The sequence below is a fragment of the Amblyomma mixtum genome, chromosome 8, assembly GCF_055824585.1.
Source record: "Amblyomma mixtum isolate Tamu chromosome 8, ASM5582458v1, whole genome shotgun sequence".
Classification (NCBI taxonomy): domain Eukaryota; kingdom Metazoa; phylum Arthropoda; class Arachnida; order Ixodida; family Ixodidae; genus Amblyomma; species Amblyomma mixtum.
The window spans coordinates 65,886,935-65,898,363 of record NC_143019.1 but is presented as its reverse complement, the minus strand read 5'-3'; the positions used below and the strand labels follow the sequence as shown (position 1 = coordinate 65,898,363).

Sequence of the window (11,429 nt, the reverse complement as noted above, 5' to 3'; positions counted from 1 at the left end):
AGCATTGAACTAGCCTCACTTCTGATGTTTACACGAAGCCACAGATGTGCACTGTTTTTCAAGGCAAGAAAGGATTTCAATATGTAACCGCAATCTAATTATCGAACCACAATGCCTGATTTCTCTTCAAACCATCGCACTATAAGACCTGCGAGGTTGCATCAAAATTCCATTGAACGCATTGTGTGCAGACCACCCAAGAAGAACGGAGGACAATTCAAAAGCCGAAACGCCATTTATCATCACAGGCCCACTATATTCGAGGCATATAACATTTGGCGGAAGTGTGCTCGCTGCAAAAAAAAGTGTGTGTGTGTGGGGGGGGGGGGGGGGGGGAAGAACTCTCGCCGGACGCACTATGCATCGTGGCCTATAGCATCCACAGCTGCGGCGCAGTGCTTTCGCGAAACTGTCTCTGCACAATACCGCCTTTCCGCTGTCGGTTATGCTATATGGGTTGCAGCGACCGTGAACGACAAGAAAAACAGCAGGAGCGCTGTGCCGCTGTAGGCGGCGTGCGGGATACGCAGGTGCGGCGCCATGCTCTCTGGTGGGGCTCGGAAGGCTGAAAAAGCCCACAGGTGGCTGTGTGGCAAGCGTATGGCATAAACCTGTAGATGCAGCTCTAACGATTAGTCATTAAACGTCTGCGCCCGCATCCAACAGCGCCCAAAGCCTGCTGGAGGACCACACTTGCGGAACGTATGTGATATCCCAGCAGAGAAGGCCAAGCTGCCGCGCTGTACCCATGGACGATTGGTGTCTCGTCCTCTTGTCACAACGATGCTTGCAATCATTAGCAGCAACGGCTGACTCGGGGTCGAGAACTGCGGCAAGGTGAGCAGCTCAGTCTTCTTGCATCGTTTGCCGTGGGTACTTGAGTTTCTTGGCGCCGTCTTTTGATGACTACCACCGGAGGGTCACTGTGGATAACGGGATATTTATGCGCATACAAAGGAGTCTTGGCTGCTGTTGCGCTTGCTCGGCCAACGAGCTGCGCCACAAAGCAAACGCTACCACGTGAGCGAGAGTCTGACGAAGTGCACGTACACGTGGTCGCAGTGTGAGCCTCTTGCCTCGCTCACTCTTTGCTTCAACGCCCGTGTTGGGACGTTACGTCTTTCTGCTGCGGTCGTCTGAAGAAACAGTAGATCTTACTTGGTCATGATCTACACCTTACCACTTTGGATGCCAGCGAATTTTCCAACAGAACTGTAAGAAACGTAGCGCCGACATTCGTCTCCAGTTCTCGGTCTTCCTCTCAGCTCTGCAGCGAAAGCCCTCCGGTACACGACGTAAGCAATCATGCTGCACGTTCTTGGTAGTCTCAAGAAGCTTCTAAGCATACGCAAGGTCAGCATCGATTGCTTCGTCTTTCGCCTCCATCACCAGCTCACGGTGCTCATACTGGTAGCCTTCGCTGTTCTGGTCACCACGAAGCAGTATGTCGGCGATCCCATCGACTGCGACCGCTCATCTGGAGTTCCCGCTGGAGTCATAAATGTTTACTGTTGGATTCACGCCACTTACAGCGTCAAGAGCCTGTTCGCCAACGCCGACGGAAAGCGGATTGTCTACCCGGGAGTGGGTAATGGGGCTGACTTCACCAATGAATCCGACGTCAAGTACCACAAGTACTACCAGTGGGTCTGCCTGGTCCTCTTCCTGCAGGCGCTTTTCTTCTACATTCCTCGCTGGCTCTGGAAGGCGTGGGAGAGTGGGAGGCTCAAAATGATGGTCCAGAGCCTCGAGTTTCACGCCGTCCTTGAACCGGACGCCAAACGTCAAAGAACGGATCTCCTGGTCAAGTACCTGCTGTCGAACCTCGGATCCCAGGACTGGTACGCCTGGAAGTACTTCGCGTGCGAAGCCCTGGCCTTCTTCAACGTGGTGTGCCAGCTCTTCTTCATCGACAGGTTCCTGGACGGCGAGTTCCTCACCTATGGCCTCGAGGTCGTGAGCTTCGTGACTCGCGACGAAGACTACGAAGACAGACTTGACCCGATGGTACGCGTCTTCCCGCGTGTTGCCAAGTGCCACTTCCACAAATTCGGTTCGTCTGGCAACGTAGAGACTCACGACGCGGTCTGCGTGCTGCCGCTGAATATCGTCAACGAGAAGATCTACGTCTTCCTCTGGTTCTGGTTTGTCGTTCTAGCGGCGCTCACTGCGGCTGTGGTTGTCCAGCGGATGCTGCTAGCCTCCAGCCGCACCTTAAGGTCACGGGCACTGCACTACCGGTGAGTACTGAGGAGAAGGTCAACTCCCATAGCCTCACCCTCTCTGACTGTACTAGGACATTTTCTGACTGCACTAGCACTAGCACTAGCAGATGAATTTGTTGCTGCAGTGAGAAACTGCAGTCATTGCTCGGAACTTTGCCGATTTTACTGCATTAGCAGTGGTGGACTCCTTATTCGTTGAAAATGCCGTGTCTAGCTGTCTGTGTGAAGCCACCACCCTCCGCAAGCACCCACCCACCGATAAAAATGCACCACCTACCTACAAGCCTCCACCCCCCTCCACCATTCAGAAGCTCCGTCCACAGCCACCCAACCACCTATACCGTCCAGAAGGCTCCGCCCACTGTAAGCCCACGCAGCAGCGTACCGATTAAATTCAAAGACGCAGTGGGAGGGGGACCAATATAGTAGTGAAATGTACAACCAATACTACTAATGCATGTTTGTCGCATCTCATCGTACGATCACCTGCGCATTTTTTGCGCTCACTTTATTACAGCGAGTAGCTATTATAGACCTGTTCCGCCGAATGGACGTCAGTAGTCCGTCGCTCCTCCGACCTTGCAGGTGACTACGCCGATCCCCCCTCCACTAGCCCCCAGTCACCCGCGTGCAACCGACTCGAACTGACGCTCTTCGCCGTAGCAGGCATGACGACACAATGGTGATTCAACAGCGCAAACACACACAGACCAAGAAAGAGACAAGACACACGCACGAGTGCCGGTGTGTGTGTCTTGTCTCTTTCTTGGTCTCTGTGTGTGTTTTGTCTCTTTCTTGGCCTCTGTGTGTTTGCACTATTGAACCACCATTATTAATCTACACCAACTAGCCCAATCTGCAGTTCTACGTAACGACACAGTCGTTCTTCCCCGCAGCTGGCGCCGCTCGCTAAAGCGCACTGAATTAGGCGCACGGTGGCGCTGTGCGCTCATTCATGCTAGAGTTGCTGTATAAGTACCTATAGGCACCTATAGGTACTTATATAGTTACTCTAATTCATACACAGTCGAACTTCACTATAACGAAATAGCTAGTAATGGAGAAATTGATATAACGAAGAAATAGTTATACCCCTTGGAAGTTCCCACAGAAGCCCATGTATTTGATATCTCACTTTCACGAAGTTTCCCTTCACCTGGATGTAACTAATATATTTCTAATTAACCCGACTGGCTATTTTGCGCTGAGTATGTACATTTGTAACGGTGCCCACCACATCCGTACCGATTCGACTTGGCATATTGCAGTTCCCCCTTCTCCAACCTTCTCGCTGCACACGGCCCACTGCGAACACGCTCTGCTTCTCTGGTTCGATATGCAGTTTAGTTTGTTTTTGCAGCATGGGCTCACAAATAAAACCGTTTGGCAGTGTGTTTGGGGCATTTGAGAATTTCGTGGTCCCCACCCACAGGTCCAAGCGGAAACACCAGGTGGTCTAAATGATTCTGGAATCCTCCACTGCGTGTTCAATTCTTTCTCTTTTTCTTCTTTCATTGTTTTCTTCATCTCTTTCCGCACGGCGCATTTGAAGTGTACACTGAGACAGTTACCGCGCCTTTCCTTTCCTCAAGCCAATTTTCTCTTAGCTCTCTTTGAAAACTTACGCGGTTCAAAACGAAAAGATGAAATGGAGGCGGAACGCAAAAGGCGCGCATGTGCTCTGCGATGTCAGCGTAGGTTAAAAATCCCCACGTGGTCGGAGTCATTCCTTCCACTGCAGCCCTCGTTTCACTGCGCCCTCCATCATTCTCCTCACGGGGCGATTGGGGTGTCCACCGAGAATTGAGATGGTTACTGCGTTTTTGACGAAGAAAGCATGACGAAGAAATAAAGGCAACGCTTGCTAACATGGCTAGCGGATGCCTAGATGGATACCACGAAAAATAACGGGGCAAAATGAAATGGAAGAAATGTAAGCACTGTCTGAGGGCGCTCAAACGCATGCACACAGGAATGTTCTGCTGGCAAAATGAGCAACGCTGACAGCCAAGCACGTTTCCATTGTCACCTGCAGCATTTAAACACGAAGGTTCGAATAACAAGCGCAGTGTCGCCGGCGCGGCCACCCCCCTCCATGCAGCATCCTGGAAGCGTAGAACCACCTCTGTGGTGGCTCTTCTGTTTCCTTTAGCTGACAGCATTAAGTGACACGACGGAAATCTGCTGCGACAGTGTCTAATGCCAGTCAAGACGCCACATAAGGTGGGTTGTCGTGCGAACGACGCGGCGACGGACTACAACCAAGATGGCGCTCGACTGCTTCCGGTAAAAGCGCGCATGCGCAGTGGGCTTTGTGAAACCGGTCTACAAGCCGCGGCCGTTACGTCAGGAAGGACGATGGCGCCGTTGGGGATGTGTCAGGGTGGGTCGGGTGTCCCTCGCAGGGCAACGCTTTCCAGCAGCCAGCGTCTCGCCTCCTCTGCTGGCAGCCCGTCTGGTGCCAGCTAGCGACCTCCTTCGCCTGTTCGAGCCGTTGCGCTGTCTGCAACGTCCCTTGCTGTTAGTACCGCTTGCCGGCGCGCACGCATGCACACACAAACGCACTCGTCTGCCCGCGCCCGGGGAAGAGCAATGCCGCACAACAAACCGCAGGGAATCTGTGGTGAGCGTTGGGCACCACACGCACCCTCCCGTCTCCACCCCTCTAGCTGTCTGTCCTCTGCAGCGCCCGCCGCACTCCACACCAACGCCTTCGCAGGTATATCGAGATAGGCGCAATGTTACTGGGACAAGCCCAGCAAACCAAAAATCTCTCAGAGATGTCTAGCTAGACGTCTCTGAGAGGTTTTTAGTTTGCTGGGAGGCGGCGGAGTGTAACCCTGATCGCGAGCAATGTGTTGACCTCCTGCACTCAGTCCTTCAGAAAAGGCCATAAAATCCCCCCGGCGTACAAGCTTTGTCCGCGGAGCTGGACCCTCCTAGACGTCTGTCGCTGCCGTTAGTGTTTTTACCGTCGGCAAGGAGTGCGAGCCCTTCTAGCTTACCAGCTTGCTCACAAACAGATCGAGGTGACAATTTACGGCTCCGCCGCGGTAGCTCAGTGGTTACGGCGCTCGGCTGCTGACCCGAAAGACGCGGGTTCGATCCCGGCCGCGGCGGCTGAATTTCGATGAAGGCGAAATTCTAGAGGCCCGTGTGCTGTGCGATGTCAGTGCACGTTAAAGAACCCCAGGTGGTCGAAATTTCCCGAGCCCTTCACTACGGCGTCCCTCATAGCCTGAGTTGCTTTGGGACGTTAAACCCCAACAAACAAACAAACAATTTACGGGAGAGTTCACAGAGCCGGATTGCGGAGGCACACCTACCCCGCCACCGCAAGCACTCCGGCTTGGTCATCGCCCCTGACGCCACCGCCGTAGACAAAAAAAAAGATGTAGTAGGGTTAACCTAGTTGAAACGAGTATACGTGCGAAAGCATGTGTTTAGCGTGGTATCGAAACCATCTGAGCAAGAGCCCTTGCAGCTGCGCCGCCACCAGAACGGCGCATGCGTCAAAGGAACACAGCGTCTTCGAAGTGCTCCGAGTCTCAACGTCTCGTCGCAGGCGAAGCGCCCGACGGTGGCGCGCAGTCCTGGTGGCGCAGTAGGGGCGAGGCGACGATGCCGCGTGAGTCGCCATCATTAGGTAATGTGCGTGTTGGCGACACAGGTCCTGTACTGCCAACACATGCTCCCGGAGTTTCGCACAAGTATGCAGTTGTTCAGTCACGTCACCAGTTTACCAAGTTAGCAGTTTCGCCAGTGTAGACGCAGCCGCAGTCGGAGCAGGGAATGCTGTAAACCACGCCGGGATATTTTCCTTTTCGAAGAACGTCATTTACGTTGACCAAAGCATGTTCCAGTTCTCTGGTCGGAACGTGGGCAATGTCAACATTGAAGGTGCGCAGAATGCGTGCCAACGCCTCGCTGCTCCCGGGTGTGTAGGGAACAGCGGCGCGTTTCAGGGGGGAAGACAAAGCTGTTTCACGTTCCGGTCGACACACAGCTGCCACCAGTTCTCCCGAAGACAGGGCAAATGACTGACATGGTGCGACAAGAACTTTCACGCAATGCCCGCCCGACATCTTTCGTGGCATCGGTCGAAAAACAGCTGTGTCTTCCCCCCTGAAACGTGCCGCTGTTCCCTGCATCCCCGGAAGCAGCGATGCGTTGGCACGCATTCTGCGCACCTTCAATGTTGACATTGCCCACGTTCTGACCAGAAAACTGCGACATGCTTTGGTCAACGTAAAGGACGTTCTTCGAAAAGAAAAATATCCCGGCGTGGTTTACAGCATTTCCTGCTTCGACTGCGTCTGCGTCTACACAGGCGAAACTGGTAACTTCGAAAGGCGCCTAAAAGATCGTAAAAACGATGTTAAAAACAGAAAAGTGGATTCCAGTGCTATCGCCGAACACTCCATATCGAAACAACAGGTTATCGACTGGGGCAAGGCACATGTTATTGCGACAGAAAAGAAGAAATTCCCTCGCCTTCACCTGGAATCTTTGACGATACAAACGACCTGTCACACCTTGAACCGAAACTGCGGAAATCTGACAACTGCTTACGCATGCTCCATGCGCCGCCTTTTGAAGCATACATAAGCTCGCGCACCCGCCTCTCGTTTTTTACTGTGAACAAGGCTCCCGTGTGGGAGCCGAAGCGTTTTTTGTGTATTCTTTTCGGTGTTGTGGTTGGCGTCTGCAATGTCACGTTTTATAATTCACTCCGACCAGGCGAGTTTTCGTCCAACTCTTGATTTCATGTATGATCATCCGCTGCATTGTATACTTTTCTGCTGGATGAGTAATTTCCGAAGGTTTGTGAGAGATGTTTTTCCCTTACCAAGTGGCAATAATTTACGTGAGCCCAGAACAATGAATTATGAAGCAGTACTTTCACTTTTATAGGGATCATGTGTTTGAGAGCGTAAATAAATCAAACGACTCTTTACAGCTTAGATGTTATGTAATTTGTGTGATCATCCCATGTCATTTTCTCATTAAAAAGTACACCTAGTACTTTAAAGGAATTCGCTATTTCTACTTCACTGCTTGATTCTAAACTCGAGCTTTCAGAACTTGCGTAGATAGCAGTGTGAAGGAAAGGGCATACAAGGCGCTCTCATTGTTTGCCGAAGGAACAACTGCGCCACACTGTGCTCGTACAAAAAGCACATTTGTTCAAGTTAGATGTGTTTCAAACACACTGCTGGGAAGGATTGCAAACCACCAGGGCCACTCCTTATAAAAATGGTCTATATTCAGTCTATAGACTTCTTGAACAAACAAATGGCAGCGCAAAGAGACGAGGTCTAGACGAGACAACAAGGTCTAGTCCTCGTCTCCTTGCGCTGCCATTTATTTGTTCAAGACATGTACAGGGTCCGTCAAAAGTTCCAAGGCCACAGGGTTTGCTTTTGAGCAGCATAGTCGGGCTGTTGAGATACCCTCGAAGCTCAAAATATCTGTAGAGAATAGAAGAAGGATCGTTCTACCATCTGAGAACCTCGATAGCTCTATCGGAATCTTAAGTGCCAGGATACACCGATGAAAAGCGGACCATGTGGCCTGGGAACTTTTGACGGACCCTGTACCAACACGCCCAATTTTTTTACGATAGACTTCTTATTGACTCTGTTTACTTCCTATAGATATTGTTCTTTGTCTGTTCATAGTCTATAGACTGTCTATAGACAAAAGTCTACTAAAAGTGCAAGGCCATAAATCTATAGATTGTTTATAGACTGTCTATGGCATTTGTATTGCCTATAGCTTGCTCTCTAGGATTTGTCTATAGACAGTCTATAGGCTTTATAGACAGAAGTCTATAAACACTCTATAGACTGTCTAAAACTTTTTTTGTAAGGGACCAGAGAGAAGCTTGCGCTTTAATTGGAACGCGTAACCAATTATAAATCTCCCTCTGCTCGCAAGCCATCGTATACGAAACAGGTAATTTGAATAGTTTAAGACACGTTTAATGAAAAAATAAAGAAGGTGACAAGAAGAAGGAACGTTTGCTTTTAAAAGCTTTCTAGCTTTGCCTGCACAAGCGCCGTCGATCACTTCAGAAATATATGTTCCTTATTCCGCTACTGTTTCCTTAGAAGATCGAGGAACCGGTTGGCGGTAGCTGATCGTGGATTGCGCTATGCTAAATCTCTCTAATATCTAATCCCTATTCCTTGACTGCCTCCTAATAAAACGAGTTTTTAAGTGTTGAGCATGTCATAACTACTATACTTTCGTGTCCAGATGTTGAATTTAGCGTTACAGACAGCCCGCTTACAGTAGCACTTCACAGTACAGTTCAGGACATTCTCTACGCGAGTGGAAACCGGACGTGAACAAGAGAGGCTCCACGCCTTCTTTTAACATCCCTGCAGGACACTGATCTTGACTCTAAATGGTGACAGCAGGGACGGTGTATGGTCTTCTGTGTTTTAATGTGTGCGTACATGGTGCCTTCTGGAGTGGTCTATGTTATTCTGTGAGTGAGTGTGTGCATGGATGGTGGCTCTGCGATTGACTATGTTCTACTGTGACTGAATATGTGTATAGATGGTGTCTTCTGGAGTGGATATTGTTATGCTGTGAGTGACTGTGTGCATCGATAGTGACTGCGGGAGTGGCCTATGTTCTATTATAAGCGACTGTGTGCATAGCGGGACAGATTTGACTGGTTTTAGGACATTTTTAACATATAAGTGACGCTACGGTGGAGCATTTGCCGGCAGAACATGCAAGGCTAATTCCACCTGTAGCTTAAAACAACTCAACTCAACTCTACGGGTTTTTCCCTGCTGCGTTCTGTTCTCCAGGTTTCACATTATTCCGGAGAGGGACCTACGCGAAGTCCTGGACCATGGCTCCCTGGGCGATTGGTTTCTTCTCTACATGATGGGCCAGAACGTGGAAGCGCAGATCTTCAGCCAGGTCATCACCGAAGTGGCCGACCACCTCCGTGAGGAGCCCAGCCACCGGAAACACGCTCCTGAAGACTCGGAAAAGAACCCAGAAAAGACTAGATACGGACTGGTGCCCGCGCAGGACGTCTGATCGCTCGTCCTTTTGGCGGAGAAGCATGCGTGTGGAATCATTTGCTACCCTGTTCCCAGACAGACTGTAGCTGTGCATGCTCTGCCATTGGGACAAGCGCTTCTAGTTCCCTTGGCTGCCATCACGTGGCGCATGGCTTGGATTAATTCAATGGAAAAGAAGCATAGTGTAGAACTATATTGATACTGGAAAAGGCAGATCAGGAAAGAAGTTTTCAATGATAACTCAAAAGGCAATGCCCTACTCTTTGAAACTAGGTCAGGTGTCTTAGAACGCGCAGCTACAAAAAAAAAAAGAAATTTACCGAAGAAGATGACACATGTGCAGTGTGTGGTATATCTGTGGAAACAATTGAACGCCTCATACTCAAATGTGATGGTATCCATCCGAATGTCGATGCAGGCACAGTCACTCTTCCTGTGGCCCTAGGGCTTAAAGATAACAATGGTCACGTAAGTAAATCTGCAGTGGAAGTTAGCAAAAAGCGATTGGAGGATTGTTGGCTGAAAAGCAGAGATGTGGCATAAGGTTAGAAGTGTAGGAAAACGTAGGTAACGAAGATGGCGAATCTTAATGAGAATTGACAACACAGTTGAACAAAAATAAATAAAGAAAAGCTGAGCATGGTGGCAATTTCCACCACCCCGTATCAAAGGGGGCGCTCCTATCCATCCATCCATCAAAAGTAGCGCGTTGTCATTATCTGTGACCTAAGAGAGAGAGTGGCTGCAAAACAGAATGTGATAGATAGGCTGCTAGTCTTATCTGCACTGTCCAGGAGCTGTTCCCGATTCCTGGTAATGCACATACTGCCAGCGTAGGCACTACGTAGCACCAGCGATGCAGGACAGCGCCATTGCTTCATACGCTTACACGTCGTTCGATGGTGGGCAGCGTTTCCTTTCACGAGCCAACCAATGAGTCGGGCTTAGTCTGCGAGCTCGATCTCAGTTTCTTTTTGTGTATGTGTGAATAAATGTATTTAGTTTATTAAGGTGACCACTGTGTCATTAACTGCACCATAGGAACATGGCGCTATGGCTATGCCGCTATGGCGCTCGGCTGCTGAACGCCCCAAGGACGCGAGATCGAATCGCGACCGCGGCGGCTGCGTTTCAGTGAAGGCGGAACGCAAAAATGGCTGTGGCTCAACTCAGCTGAGCCAGTTTATACGGAGCGAAAGCCAACCGAACCAGTGGCCGATGTCGGCGCGGAGACGTTGGCAGTTTCCGCTTGAGATTATTGCCTGTGCCGCTGCTTTTCCAGACGTACGTACCTCCCGTTCTTCATCGGTCTCACGGCCGCGGCGGTCGAATTTCGATGGAGGCGAAATTCTGGAGGCCCGTGTACTGCGCGATGTCAGAGTACGTTTAAGAACCCCGAATGGTCGAAATTTCCGGAGCCCTTCACTACGACGTCTCTCATAGCCTGTGTGGCTTTGGGACGTTAAACCAAACCATAAACCAATCATGGGTTCTATCAACTCGACAAGCCCGCTTTCGCAACTTATCTCTAGCCAACGCGGCTTCGTGACGCTCTATGTGATAGGAATCGCTAGAAGCATCCCGGCGCCTCCAATGCTCAGTGGACGCGCTCGTCCCATTGACCGGCTGCGGTTCCATGTCTATGCGGTGGCTAGGCGGCAAGCGCTGGCCTTTATTCAACAAGAGCGAATCGCGCGGTTAATCACGTGACACAACTGGCGACAGCGAGTGGTCGGAGCGGCTCGTTTCAAAATGCCGGGTTTCGATTCGCGCGGTAATCAAAACCTGGCATTATGAAACGATGGCCGCTGCGCACTTTGCGCATGCGCTGTACGTATTGATCATTCTAGGAAATGCAGCGCACTAGCACAAACACGAGGGAACAAGTGACGAGACACAGCGCTGACTAACAACTGACAGTTTTATTCAAGGATCACTTGCGGCTCTGTCTTCAGTCTTCTAATCTTCCCGCCGCTTGGAGGAGAAAGTGGTACGGAATCAGCCGCCTCATAGACAGCATCAACAAATTCTTGTGGTAGCAACAACTTCCTCTCCTTCGAAGGTGCGTACCCAGGAAAGCAGCAGGGAACCTCAACAAGATCCACAACATTGAGGGTGTACCCATCCCGGAGGGCGTTCAGCTGGTCCTACGCCT

The 11,429-nt window shown here is 50.6% G+C and overlaps 1 protein-coding gene across 1 annotated transcript; it reads left to right on the top strand.

Annotated features, from left to right (window-relative positions):
* The first annotated feature begins 408 nt into the window (after positions 1-408).
* Positions 409-10,340, top strand: LOC149332779 (innexin inx2-like). Its single transcript, XM_089558363.1, has 2 exons — positions 409-2,240; positions 9,053-10,340. Exons 1-2 carry the CDS (start codon positions 1,306-1,308, stop codon positions 9,288-9,290), a joined length of 1,173 nt encoding a protein of 390 aa, XP_089414489.1. The 5' UTR covers positions 409-1,305; the 3' UTR covers positions 9,291-10,340.
* Positions 10,341-11,429: the final 1,089 nt, after the last annotated feature.

Bases quoted from the DNA above. Each gene is read 5' to 3' on its own strand.
- LOC149332779 (XM_089558363.1), top strand. From the start codon at position 1,306: ATGCTGCACGTTCTTGGTAGTCTCAAGAAGCTTCTAAGCATACGCAAG. The intron at 2,241-9,052 runs GTGAGTACTGAG...TCTGTTCTCCAG, and splicing joins TCACGGGCACTGCACTACCG to GTTTCACATTATTCCGGAGA.